At 36.2% G+C, this 22,484-nt stretch overlaps 1 protein-coding gene across 1 annotated transcript in view; it reads right to left on the bottom strand.

Annotated features, from left to right (window-relative positions):
- LOC107689434 (docking protein 6-like) overlaps positions 1-22,484 on the bottom strand; it is a 111,914-nt gene that overhangs the window by 11,975 nt on the left and 77,455 nt on the right. Inside the window, exons 3-7 of the mRNA XM_016487407.1 lie at positions 19,092-19,206; positions 9,105-9,224; positions 4,944-5,133; positions 4,530-4,668; positions 2,611-2,719 (exon numbers count right to left, since the gene is read on the bottom strand). Coding sequence (XP_016342893.1) covers positions 2,611-2,719; positions 4,530-4,668; positions 4,944-5,133; positions 9,105-9,224; positions 19,092-19,206 — 673 coding nt within the window. The remainder of the gene's footprint in view (positions 1-2,610; positions 2,720-4,529; positions 4,669-4,943; positions 5,134-9,104; positions 9,225-19,091; positions 19,207-22,484) is intronic.

Here is a 22,484-nt window from a genome sequence, read left to right as displayed (position 1 = left end):
ACATACTGTTTGTTAATGATCAGCTGTCACCAATTCATCTTTGCTCACTGATTTATTCATGTAATATCCTTTCTTCAAGTGTGAATTATTAGATTTAAGCCATGAACTGTATATTATCACATGCAGCAGTGCGGTGGGTTGTTCATATGCGTGCTGATTGATTAAAAAAAAGCATCTTATGCTGTATATGCCATCTTACACAGGTGGTGAAGTCCTCTATTCAGCACAATTCGTAAGGAGAGTGCTGTTGCACAGCAGAGATCTTTGTAATATTTTCCATTTTCCTCTCACGGAAGGCGCGTACTCTCATTGACTCTTCAACCTAAACACCGTCCTTCAACATGGTGATGCACTCAATTTATTCACTGAAAAAAAAGCAGCATTCTGCTGAATTTGTATTTCTGAGGGAAGCTGATGAGGAGGGGGAACATTCACTATATCAGGCTAACATCTCAACAATGGGAATGCCACAATGATGAATGAGACAGTGGTTTTAAGGCCGGCTGCCTCAGAGGCAGATACATCAGCAGCTGGAGCTGCCTCAAAACATTTTTTCACTGATTAGGGACGCAAATATTGTGTCATTATAGCCAATAATCTTTTTGTGCTCTCACACTGATGCATTCATATGTTCAAATATCCTTGTGAAATTGCACAACAGTAAAAGCACAGGTTATTCACATATGACAAAGGACAGTTTTGACAGCTTGACAAAAACCGAGGCACCAAAACCATGTGGTGTCCAGTTATCTCTCACCAGGCAGATTAACTCATCTCTCTCCCAGCAGATGGACATATCATTTCCCTAATGCGATGTGTCTCTGGACCACATGGACCTCTCTCAGTTAACACACTCTTCCAATCCAACACTCAAAAGCATTAGCTAAAAGATTATCCATGAGAAATGAAAAAAAAAATAAATCAATCAATGGCGCACAAATAGCAAGTAGATGCAATATGTATTTTTGTAACATGGATATGCCATTTAAATGTGCATCAGTGAGGGGAGCAGCAAAAAATTATTTAAAAGTTAAAGAATAATTTTAAAAATTGTCATTATTTACTGAATTTAAAAAAAAAACTGTATATATTGTAGAATGACTAAGCTGCTCTTTTCCATACAATGAAAGTGAATTGAGAGTGATTTTCAAAGCAAGATTATTAGTGAATCTCAATTTGAATTTGTTCTGTTCCTCACACAAAGCTATTGTATATCTTCTGAAGACTTAGAAAATAGTGCATGAGTCAAACTAAATCTAGTTAGAAAAATCTTTCTTCACTACTTTCACTGTGACGAAAAGAGCAGCTTGAATATTCCGCTGAAATTCTCTTATTCCATGGAAGAAAGTAAGTAAAGAATAGTTAAAAAATAAACTATTCTGTTCTTCTGGTCTGTTCTCTTCACGCAAAGTTATTGAAGAGCTTCTGAAGACTCAAAAAATAGTGCACATGTTAAACAAACTACTTTTATAATAATTTAATGGTGGTTTTTGGGGGCTTTCACACCGGACAAACCTTTTCATTGTTCCTAGTACTATTGGCACAAGTACCCGCTTTTTGGTGTATTCGCACAGCAGGAACTAGGAATGGTTTTAGTTCTAGGAACTCCATTTGGAGGAACTAAATTAGCTCCTACTTCAGAGTAGGGTCTAAAACAGTTCTATAGGAACTACCAGTGACGTAAGTGTCTGTTGCTTACATTGGCCAAACGCATACAAAACACCGGCTACCCGGTGAAGAAGTAACCTTCTTCACCGCTGAACCCATGTCTTGTTTTTATGTGGGGTATCAGAGTTCTAACCTGTAAAAGGAGTTAGATTGCGTTATTGATGTTGGTTTTATTATGGTTATATTTAATGCAGTTTGTTTGTATAATGTTTGTTTCTTTCCAAGGCTACATTATTGTGAATTAGCTTAATGTAGAAGACAATGTACCTGGTAAAACATACCTGGTGTGCCCAAAAAGTGGGCGGAGTCTGGCCTTTATAAGCCTCAGCCAGACTCCAGTTGGTTGCTTATTCACCAAGTCAAAGCAAGCGTGCTACTGCGGTGCCGTGAGCTGAAAAACCTATTTTGTACGGTGTGGATACTTTTGTATATATTTGGATACTTATATATCTTTGATTTATTTATTTATTTTTTTGGTTGCTTTGGTACTTTGTATTTTTTTTAGTTTTTTGTTGGGACTGTTCACTTGTAAATGATTCTTCACGGTTGGACTATTGGACTTTCGGTGCACCTGTAAATAAACATCACCATACTCTAAAGAGTACTTGTGGGTTGAGCCATCCTTTTTTTCCCTATTGGACCTTAACACGCCCACAGTAGACCCTGTCAAAAGTCTAAGAAAAAACACCTTTCACTCAAGGACTCCAGAAAGGCCAGCAGGATGTAAAAAACATGGTATATGCACAAATGTGTTGCCATATTAATGCTTTACTCAATCCTCGCATTGATTTATTTTACCCAAGCAAAAGGGCCAGTGTTGCTCACCAATTTATAAATGTACCCAGTGGAGCTTCAGATGAAATCGTCACCCTCATAAGTACGACAGACATATAAAGATGGTGTTTTCACTGAGCTGTGGACTGGGAAGGAGCTCTGTCTTACCTTGGTAATTGCAGATGTCTCCCACGCTGTTCTGACGCGTGATGTGGTGCCAGTAAGCGCTTCGCGGGAGAGATATCGACTTTGTTAATGTGCTCTCGTTTGAAAGAGTCTGTGAGGCAGAGCAGAAAATCATTGGGTTACATTGGTTATATTTCCAGTCAAATCATTCGGAAAGGGCTTACGCTGACAAGATTTCAAAGACCGAGACTCTCCGGTAAACAGCACCCCTCCATTAGGCTGTTTTGATCATTACAGATGACAGGTGGAGTGTGATGTCATTACAGCCTTTTAAAAAGAGCATTTATCACAGCATTTTAAGAGAATTTCGTAAATCCAAAACCAATAAAGACTCTTAGCGGTACTCTTGATCAAGATTTCAGAGCGAGCAGCATTTTTGGCAGGGGTCCTGGATGGCGAGATCTGAGCGGAGGGCCATATGGTCAAGTCTCATCAGCCTCCACTAAAGGCCTTAGAGATGACAGCACAGATTCACTGCCAGCAAGGCAGAGGCGCAGTTTAAATAGCGCAGGAAAGACCATCCGCATCATGCGACTGAACGATTCATCAGCCTCGCTAGCTTCAGGGGGTTCAGAGAAATAACCAAAATGTGCTTTCAATGACACGTTGATAGCCAAAATGGTAGGATAACATTTTAAGGCATTAGTGTTCAGAAGCTTTGAACACTGAAAAACTCCTGAGGCTGTTATTTCTGTCGTTATCTTGCAACTAAGATGTGTCTCAAATCCATTTACATTTACATTTTATTCAAAGCGACTTCAATTGCATTGAAGGTATGCGTTTTATCAATATGCACATTCTTGGGATTCAAACTCTTGACCTTGATGTTGCTAACGTCATGCTCTACCAGTTGAGCTATAGGAACACATAAGTGCAGCATTTCTGAAGGTACTCGAACAATAGTGCAGTTCAGGATTAGTTGACAGCAGCTGCTTTTCAAAGATGCCAGTGTTCTGTGACCTGGATTTATGAAACATCACATACTGTGTGCACTGTGCAAGCAAGGAAGCGGGAAAACATACTTAGAAAACTGGCAGAATCTTAACAGGGAAGCTGCAGTCCTGATATTTAATTACTGTATATTGTGCTGTGATAAAAGGTTGATTTTTAGGCTATCTGATCTAAGGTAATAATTAGTGCTGTCAAAATTAGCGCGTTAACGCATGCAATTAATTTTTCCAGTTTAACGGCGTTAAAAATATTTAAAGGGGTCATATGATGCATATTTCAAGTTTTCCTTTCTCTTTGGAGTGTTACAAGCTGTTCGTGAATAGATAAGATCCCTAAAGTTGCAAAGACTAAAGTCTCAAACCCAAAGAGATATTCTTTATAAAAGTTAAGACTAGTCCACGCCCTCCTAAACGCCTCGTTTAAACACGCCCCCACATGTCTACATCACGATGTGGGAAGATTTGCATAACACCGCCCAAATGTTCACGCAAAGAAAGAAGGCGTAACTTTATTGTTGCTGCCACCGCCACCGCCATGTTGTGAAGACGCTGTGTGTTTCGTTGTGAAAGCGAAAATACTTTGTTTGGCCTTCCAAAAGAGGACACGACTAGAAATCAGTGGTTAAGTTGTATTTACAACACTGTTCCAGAACAGTTCAACCCAAATATACAGATGTGTCCAGCGCATTTTATGGAGGACTGTTTCCTGATCCTGGTAGAGTAGATTACAATGACGGTTGTTCTGACTCACAGACTGTAAGTACGTTTTCATATTTAAATAATTTGTCACTGATGATTCAAACGTGAGCTTTGAGCAGTGTAGAGTAGCGCCTGTTGTTTGCTGTTTCTCCGATCACAAATGCAGACACGGTTTTATGTTTGCGCGGCGCGATGCAACGCAACGCGTAAAATGTACCCTGTAAAATTATGGGACGTCTACTTTTACTATACCTGTGAGCTCTTCTCCATCTCCATCATCATGCGTTCATGTTGCTCAGCAATGGACAGTGTGGCAGAGTGAACTCTCTGATAGATCATCTCGCCTTCTCTGGTCTGGAACGTGAACAAACCCTCCCCTGTATCACACATCCTGTAAGAGCACAACACACACACACACACACATCCGTTAAGCAATTATAGCTTCTATTAGTTTTCAGTACACTCATGTTCTTGTCGTAATAGGCTGAACAGTAAGAGTAGGCTTTAAAGGCAGCCTGCAAGGGAAAGCATATGTTAAATGCTGAGCACCATCATGAATCAGCGAATCAATATCCAGAGCAGCAGAATCAGGACTATTTGATTTATGATGAAAACATCTTGTCAGACAAAAGCACTCCCAACTAGAATCGAATGTCGTTCACACACCTTCCAGACTCAAATGTGAACCAGGTCGAGTCTCTGCCGTATCTCCTCAGGGAGTTGAGCGGCCACGTGACCAGCTTGACTCTGGCATTATGGATGTCCCAAAGGTAGATGTTCTCGTGGGTGATCTGCATTGTGCACTCTCCGTAGATGTCCAGATTTGGGGTCGGCATCAAGTAAACATGAAATCTTTCTGGAATAAAAAAAATAAATGTAAAAGTCATAAGTACTATAGTTAACTAAAACCAAAAAAAAATCCTCACTTAAATTACATTTTAAAATTGATCCAAATAGAAAAGAGTTTTAAATTGTAATTATATTTCACAATATTACTGTTTTTGATCTAATAAATGCAGCCTTGGTGACAGTGTTGGGGAAAGTTACTTTTAAAAGTAATGCATTACAATATTTTTATATGTAATAAATGTCATATTTAGCTACCTGTGCCCTTCAGCAAGTAGAAAATATACAGAAATTGAATAAAGTTATCTCATCATTCCTCATTTTAATTAGTTAAACTAGATGTACTAAAATAACTAAAACTGAACTAAAAGCTGATAAAACTATATAGAAATGTATATAAAAAAAAATAAAAAAAGACAAAAACACACAACAAACAGACCAAAACTTTAACATTTAAAATTAAAATGGAAAATAGAAAAATAAAAAGCGGATTCAAAATTTTAATAAATTTATAATTGTATCTCAATAATACTAAAGTAAGTATCGCAGATTGGGTTAAAATAAAATAAAATAAAATAATAAAATAAAAATACTTGAAACCATTGTATAAATTAAAATTAAAAACTTAATTTGATCTCTTCAGATGCAGAAAGCTTTGAACAAAGAAAAACTCTTGAGGATGTGAGTGTATTTGTAATAAAATAAAATATAATAAAATGTCAAAATATTTCATTTTAGCTATTAATGAAAATAATAATTATATAATATTTAATTAATTAATTAATAAAAAATTTAATTATATAATATAATATTATTTATGATGTATTAAATATTTATTGAAATTGTGTTCACAACACAATTTATTTTACATCTGTACATGTGACATCTTTACAAATATTTAAATGGAGGGGAAAAAAATAGATCAGTAGTAGATAGTATATAGTAGATAGTAGTTTTTTTCCATTGGCAAATTGATTCGATCACTAAAAGTAGCTTTTATATATCAGATTGGAGCCATGAAGCTGAAGGGGTTTTTGCAAAAGTGACATTTTAAATAATAAAAACTCTAATAATTAATTATTTAAGGAAGTAAATGAAGTAAATAACTCAAAAAGGTTCAGCAACAATAGCAGCTTACACTGACAGAAATTACCAATGTTTTATGTTAAAGAAAATTCATAACAGGGTAAATAGTTTCTTTAACAGATATGAAAAGGTTGCAGACTGCTGTTTGATCAACATTTCTTTTAATAATAATTAAATTTGCTTAAAAAAGGGCAACCACTGTGGCGGTACAGTCCATTCAGCTGTCATATTTACAGACATCTCAAACAGCTTTTATTTGAGCAGCTGAAAGATTCTGCTCTGCCTAAAGATGACAGAGAATTAAAGGGTACGGCTGGGAATCTCGAGCACATCTCAACAGTGCCATCTAACATGATTATTATTTTTCCGACGGACTATTTTCTCTTCTTGCAGATACGGCTCTTGCAGTGCACAAAGGTCAACAGATTGTTGCCATAGAGCCGCAGTTGAGCCAACCACGACTGGAGTAACCACACCATCACAATTATCTCCAAAAAGACAAGGGTGTACTTCATAATCCAAATTAATAGTGCCTAATTATACCTAATGCTTCAAAATAAGCTATGTGTCTCTCCGGAGGAAGAGGCAATGTAATGTGGGGGCTATTTTAGGGATTGTGAAAATTAACTCTGATTTAATTATCGCAGCCCGCCGTTAGAGGGGTCTAATTGAAGCGCAAATGGCAAACTCTCTGCTCGTTATTCCTCAGCTGTCGAACAGTGGAGAAACGATCATTTTGCTGACCTCCAGCTGATATAATCATATACACATTGCGCTCTCATTATGAAAACAAATCAATATTTGCCTGTCATTTGATTGAAAAAAATTTGATGATCACTCTATACGGTGTCTGCCGCAGCTTAATGCTTGAATGCTTCGCCAGCACTTGGAGATGAACTGGTATTGATTTTCTGAATTATGTTTAAAAAAAACACTCACATAAACACAGACACAACTCAGGCCATCTCAGACTGAAACAGTCTGATCTGGGAGGAGATGCAGTTGCCTTAAAGCAACGGTTCTCAACGTGTGGGTCAGGACTGTTTTTATAGTCACAGAAAACATTATATTCAATATAAAATCTCTCTGGAATAAAAAGTCATAAGCACTGCAGACTAGGGTTCTATTTTCCCACCGGTTAATCGATGTGTGACAACACTGGTAATACCGGTATCACCGTGGGGGTGGGGGCGTTCCCTCTTTTCCTCGCTTTCCTTCGCTTTTAAATATCTTGTAAAAACGGCGTGCGCATTTTACTTTCACTTTCAAACCGTGGCAATTCGGCGTAAAGCAATTGTTCATTTTTAGTTCGTTTGAATTTTCCCTCGTTTCCTCGCTTTCCTTCTCTTTTAAATAGCTTAAAAGCGCCGTGCGCATTTTACTTTCACTTTCGAATTAGCAGCAGTTCGGCTTGAATTGCTTGAATGCATCAACAAAATACAACGTCAAACTCACTTTAGCCTATATATAAACATAGAACTTTTATTAACAAAACAAATAAAAATACACCATGCTATAGGGCAGGCTATGCCTAATATAAAATAACAAATAACTTACATAAAGTTTAAATAGGTATACAAAACTGGAAATAGGCTAAGTAAACATGTATAATATATAACCAAATAAATAAGAAACGTTTGTAACATTACCGGTATCACCGTCAGCACCGTCTATCGCGGCAAGCCTACTGCAGACTGGGGGTTTGTTGGAATAAAATAAAATAAAATATAAAATAAAATAAAATAAAATAAAATTTCTAATTTGATATTATAAAAAGAAATACATTTGTTGTTTTAACTATTTGCAATAACAACATGCAAATAACGTGACAAGATAATATATAATATATACAGTGGGTACGGAAAGTATTCAGACCCCCTTCAATTTTTCACTCAATATAACAAAGAGTGAAAAATTTAAGGGGGTCTGAATACTTTCCGTACCCACTGTATGTCTAATAAACTATAATATAATATGTTTAAATTCAATAATGCTTCAAGATTGTTCTTATAGTCTTTATTTAATATAAATAAATATTAAATATTTGATATTATATAGTTTTTATATTTAATATAAAATTGAATAATAAATATTTGTATATTAAATTATTAAAAATAATGAAAATATATGTTATAAATTTCCATACACTAAATATTATATATTTATATATAATGAAAAAATCATATAATTTTTTATATATTTAAAAAAAAAGAAAACTATCCATATAAGCATGAGTAGTTAATCTTTTTTTTTTTTGAGGATAAAACATTCCTCGTATCTTTTTTGTTGTTGAGCAAATGCTCATTTTGCTGTATTTTGATGCAAATTCACCTGTCGCTTGGTAGAAACTAGCCAAAGGCAGACACCAACAACAAATGCAAATGAATACTATTTATACTAATAATTTAATGTTTTTTTTTTTATTTTCGTTGTTGTTTATTGTACAGTGAACAATCCTGGTACTGTTTTGGGTTGTCACCTGATGTGAAGAGTCCTGAAGTGAAACCCTTTTAGACCCAGTGCTTTAATTTAGCCGTTTGGCCACACATTGCTTCATTCATTCCAGAAAGAAATGGATTGCATTCGCTAAAGATTCTCACTCATTCTCTTAAGCGTTTTCTCGCAGAGGTTCCACAAGCATTCATCCTGCTTTTCTTCTGCGCCATAATCTCATCCATCTCTATGACAAGCTTCATTATGGGCTGATACTCTGATGCACGGCGGTGCCCATTAGCGCTTAGTAAAGAACCTTGGCCCGAGCAGATCATTTATAAACATGAGAACAGACCTGGACGGACTGTGTTTAACAAACACATTTGGACCCTGTAATAGAATCATTTAGGGAGTACAAGAGGAAAAATCACGCAAAAAGCCGGGCTCTAATTGGATACTGACCGTTCTGTTCCCTCTGCACCCCTGCTGCTAACAAGTCCGGTTCTCCCAGGCTGATGTCATTAAGTCTGCTGCCCAGACACTCCAAACACAATAACTTCCACCACTCCTCGGCCTCCAGCTCTGTGGACGGACACACACATCCACAGCATCATTTTTATATGCAAACATACAGGAACAGCTGATGAAGAGACTGCAACAAGCAGGAGGAAAACACATTTACAGATTTAGCACTTTATTTAGCATTTAGTTGATGAGTCATCGACCACCTCAGCCTTTCTGAGAATATATTGAATGCTTTCTGCTTTAAAACTAAGCAGCCAGTAGTCAGACACAAAGATGGACAGACAGACATATAGAAGTGACAGACGGACAGGCAGATAAGACAGTCAAGTTCATAGGTGTGGACACAGTGTCTAAAAATACTCGCCGAGTGCCAAATGTGAGTAAAACCTGGCTGTCAACTAAAGAAAACAGAACTACTGACCATTTTTAAAAAGTGCAATGATGGAGGAAAGAAAGCCATACAGGTTTGCAACAGCATGAGGGGAAACGGTGACAGTAGTTTAATTTTTATGTGAACTTTACTATTTATTACAATCACACTATATAGGGTAAGATGGGGGACGATGCCCCGCTTAAGAACAAAGTGCATTTATTTTTAAATTGTAACCTATTTAGATATAAGCTAAGCATGTGCAGGATGACGATACATCAGACTATATGTTATTATTATGGGAAATAAATAGAAACATTTGCTGAATCAGGTCATTAAATCAAAAAGTAAAATTATTCAAATAAGCAACTGAGATACCTGGGGCAAGAAGCCCCCCTGGCTAAACTTTTATAAAATGTAAAAGCTGATATTAATTTGAATAATATTTGTACATTTTTTACAGTTTTATTAATGTAAAATGCTAAATCAATTATTCTACTTCAATTTTTCTTTTTGACAATTTAGTTGAGTAATTGATGAATCGAAGACAGACAAAGCAGAATCCCAGTAAAAAAAGATTAATCTGAAATGTACATTTATTCTTTGACGTTTATACAGGCATATGAATATTTACATATTTAATTGTCCATGTTTTAATTGAAGATATACCATTGCAACACTATGAATTCAAATTAAATGATTTCACTCAATTAGCCTATGGGTTGTAATGAAAAGCAAAGATGTCAGTAAAGTAATTAAAGAAATTACTGAATAATAGCCCTATGAATTGCAATAAGTATTAAAATGAAACATAATAACACTAGTAACAACATGCCACTTGGGGCCTTCTGTGCCAGTTCTGGGGGGTCATCTTTTATATTTTCACCTCAGAATAAATATCATTTTAATTATAATTACTCCACAAATATGAAAACATGAATGTGTCCACAAACCCCTCATTAACAAATAGATACAAAAAACTTTAATATTCAACATAATACAATGTCATAGATCACTATTTGTTTTGTTTGTTTGTTAGTTTTTGTTTTTTATTTTGTTTGTTTGTTAGTTTTTGTTTTTTATTTTGTTTGTTGTTAGTGTTTTGTTCTGTTCTGTTTTATTTTGTTTTGTTCTGTTTTGTTTTATTTTGCTTTGTTTCCAGAGACACTAAATTAGATCAATTAACCTCACAAATGTTGATGTTCAGATGAAATGACAAAATTTAGAATAGTGTGGACAATCATATATTCATTAAATGTGTAGGATTACATTCTGTGCCATCTATGTGCCATACACACACACACACACACACACACTATTTTAAATATTTAATATAAATAAATGATATAAATATTAATTATAATACATATAACTGAAATATATATATATATGTATAGTACAGTACATATGATCTGATGTGATATTTTACATAAAGTTAATGTTATATATTTACAGTTTCAGAAATATAAATAATGCAGAGTTTAATAGGCAGTTATTATTTAGTATTTAGGGTGGCACACTTTCTCAGTTTGCTCATCATTGGCAGGTGTAGCAATAGATATTCTGGCCCCTGTATGCACACAAAAGAACAACACAAATAGCATTCTGTAGGAGTTGAGCTTTTTATTTTTTATTTTTACTCTATTCTTCAAAAGCTCTGGGCTAATCTACAGCAGACTCTGAAGAGCATCATTCTAATGAGTGAACCTCACAAATCAACATCCACTCTGAAGCACCTCATGCAGTTTAGCACAATCACACAAAGGAAAGGGAGCACAAATTATGACTATATGCCAACTACAAAATGAGCTCGGTCTACACCGCTTCTGCATGTGACATGGGTTTGAAAGCTCAACATTATGAGATTAGATTTGTCTAATTACGTGCCAAGTAGTTGTTAGCAGATTCGTGACCTCGTCAAGTTTGCGTTTTCAGCTGAGCTTGTTTGAATAACAATGGCTGTCTGCTTGATGTTGCCCTAAGTATATTTCAGCTGTAGTAATTGAAGCCTAAAATGAACACTGTATGGCTGTTGACATTTTAATTTTGCCTGCTTGAGTAATGTGAGCAGGCACCATTCAAAATATTCAATTCAATGTGCCAAATGAATTTTTTAAAATAGTACAATAGACACTTATCAAATAATTTCACTCATAATACTGTGTAAATCATGCACAGAGATCCAAAAGCTGGGAAAAAACATAACGTCTTGAATTCTCTTTATCAAACTTATTAAACTCTCAAATCATTGTGCACATTTCCCCATTATTCTATACAAGCTTTTTGCTGGATTTTTTCTTTTTTTGCATGGCCTCTCTCCTGAGACGGTGACCTTTAAGTGTGTCTAAATTCACACACACTTTTGGGCCCACTGAGTGGAAAATTGGATAAACAAATACTTCATCAGCATGGCAAACTCTCAAGTGCTCAGGCAGCTATGTGCACAAACACAAAGATGCCCGGTGGAATCACAGCACTTTACAGCACAACATCTTCACATGGTTAATGGTTCACTCAGAGCACAGGAAATGAGAAGAACTACATGATAAATAGTTAGGAGCAAGAAAATGGGTCAGGATGGATGAAATAGATTAGGGCTGCAACAACAAATCGGTAATGGAAATAATTGACAATGAATTTCATTATTGATTAGTAGGATCTGTGGGCCCTGCTTGGAGGACCACGTCAGTGCAGCCACTTTAAAGAACAGTGAAAAATGCATTTACATGGAAGGGGGAAAATTAATTTAATTACAGTTTATCGCTTTATTCTTCAAAGGCAAGCATTTTCATTTGGCAAAGCAGAGCATACTAAGAGCAAGCAAGCAAGTATTTAATAGAGCTTTTATTTGGATCAAAGCAATATTCATTTAAACAACAAATTTAGGTTTTAAATGAATATTTACATTTATGCATTTGCCAGACGTTTTATCCAAAATGTTTTATATTACAAGGAATACTTTTTTTTCAGGTTTATGCATTGCCTGGAAATCAAATTCATGACCTTGGCATTGCGAATGCAATACTCTGCTGAATTTTTATATTATGAAAATCTACCATTCAAAAGTTTGGGTCAGTAAGATTTTTTATGTTTTTGAAAAAAGTCTCTCACCAAGGCAGCATTTATTTGATCAAAACTACAGTAAAATATGCAATACAATAAAAAAATGGTCAATTATTATTACAATTTAAAATAACAGTTTTAAATTCTAAAATATAATTGTGATAGGAAAGCTGAATTTTCAGCAGCCATTACTCAAGAAACATTTATTATTATTATCAATGTTGAAAACAATTGGGCTACATAATATTTTTGTGGAAACAATTATACTTTTTTTTTTCAAGATTCTTTGATGAATAGAAAGTTCAAAATAAAAAAACGTAAAAAATTACAAGTCTTTTCAGTCACTTGATAAATTTAATGTATCTTTGCTGAATAACATTATTTATTTATTTAAAACAAACTGTACCTCAAACTTTTAAACAGCATATTATTTTTATATTATTTTAGGGCTGATCATTTTTTAGTGCAAAATGTAAAGTGTTATTATTAGATATTAATTATTAAATTGAATTTGCAAATTGCTTGAAGCATTGAACAAAATGAGAAATCTTAATAAATAAATCATTTAAATCTACTTTAAGTTGCAGCCCTCATAGACACGATTATTGTAATAATGAGGGAGAGCGCGAGAGAGAAGAAAAGGGTCATAGCAGCACAGGCGTAACCCGACAGACTCAGAGGGAGGTGAGGAAGTGAAAGTGAAGGATCGAGGGAGGTCGAGTTCCTACATGTGGCGGACATGTGAGGGACACAAGCTCCATATGGCCGGAGTTTGTGAGAAAGGGGAAGTTCGAGAGGGGGTGGCTCGTGGACATGTACCTGTGCCAAAATTAAAAGAGCCACAAGCAGAGTTTACACACACACACACACACACACACACACACATATTTGCCCGAGGTCCACATTGACTCAAAGGTGATTTACTCCCACAAGGACAACAAGGTGATCTAATTCAGCAGGACACATTAGCAACAATCCAGCATAGAAAAGTCTTTGAACGTGTCACAGATACTGCTGAAGACTTCTTCATTTAAACAGCCTCAAGGCACGTATACTTTTTAAACCCTCAGTGTATGGCCATATCTCGCTCAGCTCTTCATTTATGCCCTATGCCCGCTCTACCCATTTCCCATTAATATCCTGCCTCTGAAGGGAGTGAAGGAGAGCTGGGGGTGGGAAGGTTATTATGGTAAATGGATTCAGGAGAACATTCCTCACCTCCCCCTGGCAGTGCGGAAGACCCCAGAGGTGCTAATGATATCCCAGCGGGTCCACCGTCCCGCTCTCCCCGTGCACATCCACTCCACTGCCTCTCCTTCCCGTCTCCTCCATTTCTTCCCCTTTCCTCCCTCTCTCTCCTCTAGTATCCTACCTGGGAATTCAGCTTGACAGGAAATTTGAAGGCGAAGGACAAATTCAGCGCTTCTTATGGTCAAAAGAGTTTTAATGAGTTTGTGACCATGTTTGCACACAATACTGTGGGTGGAAATCACTAAAAATTAATTAAACCTGCTGTTATTGGACTTGTTTTAGCAGCCATTTCACTAAAGTAATTATGAAAGTGAGGTAATGGTGCAAATACATCCACAAAATACTGCTGTATGTTGTAGACTGTGCAGGATGTGGAACTCTAAACCTTTTCATTATCATAACTATAATAGGGGGACAGTCTTACCTAACCACCCAAGCAACGGCATATTGATATCTTACGATTTTGCCATCTTGTACAAAATATTATGCATTGTCTTGAGAGTACACTCTTAAGTGTTCTTTACTGGAATCTATGGTTCCATGAAGAACCTTTAACATCAATGGAACTTTTCAACTGCACTAAAGTTTTTTTTTTAGTGCTGTCAATCGATTAAAAAGATTAAATAATTAATCTAATTAAAATAAACTATACTAACCTACTAAACTAAATAAAATAAATTAATTAAATTTGGATAAGACAGAGATATTACTTATTGGACCAAAAAACAGTACACATAATCTACTGTTTTGGAGGTAGTCCAAAATAAAGCTGCCAGAGTCCTTACCAGATCAAGAAAATATGATCATATTACCCCAATTTTACATTCTCTGCACTGGCTATTAAGTTCCGTATCAGTTACAAAATATTATTACTTACCTATAAGGCCCTAAATGGTTTAGCTCCTGCGTACCTAACTAGTCTTCTACCACGCTACAATCCATCATGCTCCCTAAGGTCGCAAAACTCTGGACTCTTGGTAGTTCCTAGCAAAGTAAAGGAGGTAGAGCTTTTTCACATTTGGCTCCCAAATTCTGGAATAGCCTTCCTGATAACGTTTGGGGTTCAGACACACTCTCTCTGTTTAAATCTAGATTAAAGACACATCTCTTTAGCCAAGCATTCACACAGTCTATCTCATAACCTTGTACTTCAGTTACATCTGATCAAATGCACATTAACATTCTTTTGCTTGGGTTGAACAGATCATTTTTTGCTTAGTTGGAACAGCAACTACGCTAATATTTCTCTATTTCCTTCTCTGTTTCTGCCACGGGATGTAACTAGGAATTACACAAGCTTCAGTCTGGATCCAGCCCTTACAAAGACCTGAGATGACCGAAAACCAGAGAAGAGATGAAGCCAACGCCTCAGAACTCCTCGGATGATGCCAACCCTCAGACAACATACAAAACTACCAAAGTTTGCTATAAGTTTGATCGCAACATATAACCATTGCTGTTAATAGTGTTCACCTTCTGTTTGATTACATGACATTAACTAATTGATTGATTTTTACCGTACATTTCTGCCATATGTACATCAATTTGACAAAGTCACCACTGATAAGCTATTACTAAATATAATGTAGAAACTTCAATTTTCTGTAAAGCTGCTTTGCAACAACTTGCATCGTGAAAAGCGTTATACAAATAAACTTGAATTTAATTGAATTAATCGCACATTTTTTTCTGAAATTAATCGTGATTAACCCCACCTAACATTAAAGCTTTTAAATATACTTTTATATTGCAATAATTTTACATTCTTCAATGTAAATAAATCTTCAATCTTCAAATTAATGTACAAACAACATAAAGACATTATATTTTTAATATTTGTTTAACAGCATCTGTTTTATGACTGAAGGCCAGTATCACTGATATCAATACTACTGATGTCTCTATAAAATTGTTTTTTTCTCCCTAATATTTAACCATTGAATATAGCCATTCAACATTACAGTATAATTGAGAGCTATCAATTTTAACATTTATTAGACTTTAAAACATAAGTTCTAATTTAAATGAACTTAAAACAATCTTCACATAAACCCATTATAATAAATGTCATATTTATACCTGTGCAATTAGGTTACTTTGCCTGCTATTGCTTTAAAGGGATAGTTCACCCAAAAATGAAAATTCTGTCATTAATTACTCACCCTCATGTTGTTCCAAACCCGTAAGACCTTTGTTCATCTTCGGAACACAAATTAAGATATTTTTGATTAAATCCGAGAGCTCTCAGGCCCTCCATAGACAGCAACACAACTGTAATGTTCCCAGCTCCAGAAACAAGGACATTGGTAAAATAGTCCATGTGACATCAGAGGTTCAACAGTAATTTTACGAAGCTACAATAATACTTTTTGTGTGCAAAGACAACAAAAATAACCACTTTATTCGACAATTCTTCTCCTCCTCATCCCGTCTGCCATTGTGGAAAGAGTATCGCGACACATGCGCTTGCTTCCGCTTCATGTAAGCGCATGGACTATTTTACCAATGTCCTTGCTATGTTTCTGGACCTGGGAACATTGTAGTTGCGTTGCAGTCTATGGATGATCAGAAAGTTCTCGGATTTAATCAAAAATATCTTAATTTGTGTTCTGAAGATGAACGAAGGTCTTACAGGTTTGGAATGACATGAGGGAGAGTAATTAATGACAGAATTTTCATTTTTGGGTGAACTAACACTTTAAGAGCTGCCGCTGCTGAAAGTGACGCGGATCTCACACGCATCGTATTTTCTCTCAACTCTCTTTACCTTTTCGGACCCACTTTGTCTCTATTAATGACTGAGGAGTTGATTCAGGTGTTCCAGGACAGTTCTGAAAACCATTTCAGAGACATGCTCTTAAATGTGACTCATATATAACATATTACATGCATGCACAGTTTTAAGGCAGCTTTTATCGCCTTTTTACTCGTGCAATTGATGAGCACGCACTGCGAGACCAGTACCGTTTCCACACTCGTTTGACTCGCGCCTGTCGCTGAAGTGAAGTTGGAGCGCGTCTGAAACGTCTCCCTTTTGATGTGGTCATAAAGACGTTCTGCGACTAAATAAACGCACTTCTTGTCAAGAAAAAAAAGAGACAGAGGCAGCAGTTGTGAGTGAAGTGGTCAACCCTAGCCCTGCCCCTGCGTTAACTGTGTTAAATATTTTTAACTCGTTAATCTAAAAAAATAATAAAAAGGGGTTATTTTAGGTTATTTATTTATTGTTTGTTTATTTACTGAAAGGTTCATTGTGAACCCAAAATGATTCTTCTATGACAGCGTATCCAATTCTTCTCCTGCAGGACCAGCGTCCTTCAGATTTTAACTCCAAATAGCTCCAACACACTTGCCTAGTACTTTCTAGTGAGTCTGAAGACCTTGATGAGCTGCTTCAGGTGTGTTTAATTGGGGTTGGAACTAAATTCTTCAGGACAGTGGCTCTCCAGGAACAGGTTTGGATACCTCATGTTCTGTGAAAAACCCCTTTTGGAAACTTTATTTTAGAGAGTGTAGTTTGACATAATTTTTAATGGCACAATCCAGACACTTGAATTGCCTGTTTAAAAGTAGAAAGGCTGCTCATCTACACTGCACCATGGATATACTGTTTATGCCTGGTTACATTCAATTCCATGATCTGGTAAATAACTGCTGCTATCATCACTGGACAATGTATTAAAATGTCTCTTTTTCAACATAATTCCATTCAACAGCGCTGAGTTTTGCAAATTCAGCTCATTATAAATTATAAATATATTTAAATAAGGCTATTTACATAAAAAAGGAGATGTTTTATGCTGGTGAATGACTCAATTTATAATACTCATGATTCAGCATTTTATCTGTGCAGTTAGTGCCATGTTAAACTAGATGCAGGTTCTTGGTCTGAAATATTATGCACAAAAGCAGATGAAGCATATTTATCCATTTATATTTATTCATTCATACATATCCATGAGCTACACAAAAGTTTGGGGTCTGATAAGAATTTTCCAAGGCTGCATTTATTTGATCGAAAATACAGTAAAAACTAATATTGTAAAATTGTATTACAATTTAAAATAACTCATTTCTATTTTAACATATTTTCATCAGTGACACATGATTCTACAGATACCATAATATGCTAATTTTATGCTCAGGAAAAAGTTCTTATTATCAAAGTGGAATGCTGCTTAACGTTTTGTGGAAATCGTGATAATTGTTTTTCAAGATTATTTGATGAATAGAAAGTTCAAAATAGGACCATCTTTTGTAACATATATTACTTCTTTCCTTACACTTTTGATCAATTGAATGGGTTCTTGCTGCATACACTGAAAATAATTATTCATTTAATTTACTAACATTTTTTAAGGTAAGTGGTTGCAATCAATTTATTTTAGCTACATTTAAATAAACAAATTTAGTTGACTGACTTTTCAACTTTTTTTTATTAAATGTAGCTAAAATAAATTCTTTACAACCACTTACCTTAAAGTGGTCAGTGTACAGTAGAAACATCAATTTCTTTAAAAAAAAAATTCTGAACCCAAAATCTTTGAATGGTAGTTCAAACACATTACATGGTAGGTCTACACTTAATTAGGGTTAATCATGCTTTATTTGGCCCAGTAAAATGACAAATGTGGTAAATCCCAGAACTGAATATTAATGCTCATTGCTCACCTAAAACTGCAACTGTTTCGCAACCAAGTTAGTGCTTATTCATGTTTGTATTCTGAGTGTAGTTTTTTTTTTCCCTGCAAAAATGCTTTGATCAGTTTTGACATTGCCATCTTTCCACTACAAGATTCACAGTGTGAGAGGAAAGAAAACACATGGGAATAGACGCCTTCTGCTGCCAAGCTAATGGTGAGTAAAGTATCTCATTCATATTTCAAACGTGTTTGTGTGTTAAGCCTTCCTCTTGTTGTTTTGTTTTCTAACTGCTGATCCGCCTGTTGCCTTTGGCTATATTCATTCTCTATGACACAATCTATGACACAATTTAAAAAATATATATTCTCTGCATCCCAATGGGCTCTTCTAACACTTACTAGCGTAATAACCTGAACACTTTGCAGTGCCTTCTTTAGTTTTAAGGTATAAAAGGAATAAATCAAAGAATAAACTAATAGTCCTGATATGTGAAAATCAATACTTGCACATCTTGAAATATAGAATAAATTAAGCCATTTTGGATACAATCCAGCACTACAACAAAGACTTTTCTCAGAGTTGGAGACAGTGCTTACCTGGCTCCCAGGCAAATGTCTTTGACGTCTCATCGCAGAAAATAATTGCCACTGCGTGTTTCTTGGTCTCTCGTGGCATTCGAGTAATGTTCTTAATGTTGTGGAGCTCAGTTATCTGCGGAAGAAGACGACAAAACTCATTACCAAAATTAACAAACTCAAGAGGAGGAGGAGACGAAGAAAGGAGGATGACACTAAGGTAATGTAGTTACTGTTATCTGAAAATGAAATGATTTGAAATTACTGCAGTGCCTCGCTTTAGGGAGAAATGGAGATGAGAGTTAACGCTGACTGTCTCTATTGTCACACTAATGACAAACACCAAAGAACAGTTGGGCACTGGAAACTTAAAATAAATCTTAATACTCATATTTTGTGTACAGTTTGGTATGTTTTTACACTGATAATTATACATTTTTCTTTACCCAGTACTTTGTTATCCTTAAATGATTTAGTAATGGTTCTCAACCAGGGGTCCGGAAAGGTCCAGGGGGGTCTCAAAATTATGTAAAATAGGACAAAACAAAGAGTCAAATACACCAAACAACTAAAAATGAAGATGTTTCATAATTTAATTCACCCCCTCAACAACTGTTTTTTTTTCTATGAAAAACCAGGAAGATTTTTTTTTTTAAAGTGTGATTTCTAGACTTCTAGAAAGGTCATGTAAATTAATAACAATCTTCTAACTTCATGGGCATTGTTATAATTAATATACATTTTTCTAAGTATGCCAAACTCTAAATTAATTTATCAGGTAGAAATTGTGTAAGTAAAAAATATTTTGGACACTTTAGTTTGGGGACCAATTCTCACTATTAACTACGACTTCTGCCTCAATAAACTCCTAATTTGCTGCTTAATAATAGTTAGTAAGGTAGTTGTTAAAGGAATAGTTCACCCAAAAATGAAAATTCTGTCATTAATCACTCACCCTCATGTCGTTCTAAACCTGTAAGCCATCTTCATTCATCTTCGGAGCTCAAATTAAGATATTTTTGATGAAATCCGAGAGCTTTCTGACCCTGACAAAAGGTATTCTCGTAGCTTCATAACATTATGGTCGAACCACTGATGTCACTATTTTAACGATGTCCTTACTAACTTTCTGTTAGATGAATGAAGGTCTTGCGGGTTTGGGACGACATGAGGGTGAGTAATTAATGACAGAATTTTCATTTTTGGGTGAACTATACCTTTAAGTTTAGGTATTGGGTAGGGTTCAGGGATCTAAAATATGGTCATGCAGAATAAGACATTAATATTTGCTTTTTAAGTAATAAGCAAGCATAGGTAATAGCAAGAATTGGTCATTAATCCTTATCCAATCAATCACAAAAAAATGTAAAAATCATGAGGCCTTAGATTATTGCTGAAAACAGTAGGAGTTGGAGTTAAAAAGGGTTGAGAACCACTGATTTAGAGAGGAAAAAAGTCATATAAAAATGTGTTTTTTTTTTTACCAGTTTTACTTGCAAATCATTTCATCCAGTACGGGATAATGGGATAATTATGGATATGACTAAGCTGTCACCATACTGCAATTAGAATGAATGAACGTTGATATTGTTTTGTGATTACATGCGCTTTAATAAATTAAGCTAGAAGGGACGTGAATTTAAATAAGATATTTTCATCCATGATTCAAAATGTTTCCACAGCCGTGACAAACAACATTACCTCAGAGAAAAGCAAACTGCTTACTGACAGTACAAAAATAAGCATGGTCTATATTTAAAGGACTCTTCAGGTACATTTCACTTCATCTTCTAGAGTCACACAATGTTTCACAAAGTTTACCAACACTTCTTCGAGCTCTGTTAAAATAGTTAAAATGCAGTCGAGACAAGAAATAGTACACTTCACCTCTCAGTCTTGCCGATGGCATTTCTTGGTTTGAGATGCATGATTTGCCAGTGGCAACAGGGAGGAGGTGTTTGCCTTTGAATGCGTTTGTGTTGTGCTGAGGGTGGGTTCAAGGATTATGAATCTGATGAAGGCTTTGCTCAAGGCTTTGAAAGAACTTCTCCAGCTCGGGTGTGTCATAGTGAATGGATGACGCATTGATGGGTGTGAGGAAGCATCTTCTGAAAACTTCTCAGCTGTCAGCAATGTGCTAGTCTCACATAGCCAGACCTTTGACTAGACATCAAACAGTCTGGCCCATACTGCAGTTTATTCTGGCCAGGAAGTCAGTCCATGGGCATGACGTCTGAAGCTGAGACTAGCAATGTACGGTCTAAAAGAACATTTAAGAAGCTGTTTTTTTTTTATTGTTAAGTAAAACTATTAAAAAATAGTTTTTTTTAGTAATTGAAACAAAGTTGGAAAAAAAAAATACAAATATTGGATGAAAAGCTTAAAAAACATTAACTTAAACTTATGAATTTCAGGCAACATTTCAATTTTTTGAAGTACTTAAATTGCAAAAACTAAAACGGAAATAAAAATAAAGCTAAATGTAAAATTGAAAAAAAAAAAAAAACGACGAAAATGACAAAAGCACATAAATTACTAAAACTTTAACTAAATGTAAAATGAAAACTGAAAATACACTGCTCAAAAAAATTAAAGGAACACTTTTTAATCAGAGTATAGCATCAAGTCAGTCAAACAGACACGCTTTCGCAGCTGGAATCGGGACCTCTCAGCTCGGCTGACCTGCTTCTCCGCCGCTCCAGCGACGCAGCAGTTCCGGTCCGGTTCCGCTGCCACCATCCGGCGACTCCTAAAAGAGCTTCTAAAAGAGCATCGGCGTTGTTGCAAATGCCACGTTGTTATTGCGGTTTGTGCGGGTCCCCCCTGCACGCCGATGATGGCCACACGGAGTGTGTTTCCTGCTTGGGGAAATCCCATGCGGAAGCTGCGCTCACAGGTGCTAATTGCTCTCATTGCGAGAGCTTCAGTCTCGCCTCTCTCCACTCACGGATTGCTTTCTTTTCAGAGAGCGACTCCGCCCCCCGCGCCCTCCCGTTTCCTTCCTCCCAGGGACCTGTGAGGAAAAAACAGCGGGGCAAAGGGGTCTGGCGATCGGCTACGAGCAAGCTCACGCCGGCCCAGATCCCGCGTGCCTCGCTCTCGCCGCAGAGAGAGTATACCCCCGTCCTTTTCTCCCGGTCTGAACAGCGTCCCTCTGCTGGTGCGAGCGACCTGATCTCATTCGGGGGAAGTGAAGACGAGCTGCTGGATGACAGCATGTCATTAGCAGCGACGGATGCAGAGGAGCTGTTGGGCTCGGTGAATAACCCCACCCCCTCGCCATCATAAGCGCCCAGTGCCACTAAAGACGGGATGGATGCCGAGCTTCTCCATATCCTCTCCAAAGCGGTCGAAGAGCTGGGTTTAGAGTGGTCCCCGCCAGAGGAGCCCTCTCGCAGCCGTCTGGATGAATGG

The sequence above is a fragment of the Sinocyclocheilus anshuiensis genome, unplaced genomic scaffold, assembly GCF_001515605.1.
Source record: "Sinocyclocheilus anshuiensis isolate Anshui unplaced genomic scaffold, SAMN03320099.WGS_v1.1 scaffold1529, whole genome shotgun sequence".
In the NCBI taxonomy this organism is placed as follows: domain Eukaryota; kingdom Metazoa; phylum Chordata; class Actinopteri; order Cypriniformes; family Cyprinidae; genus Sinocyclocheilus; species Sinocyclocheilus anshuiensis.
Note: the sequence above shows the minus strand (reverse complement) of the source record. Positions and strands in the feature narration are given on the sequence as shown.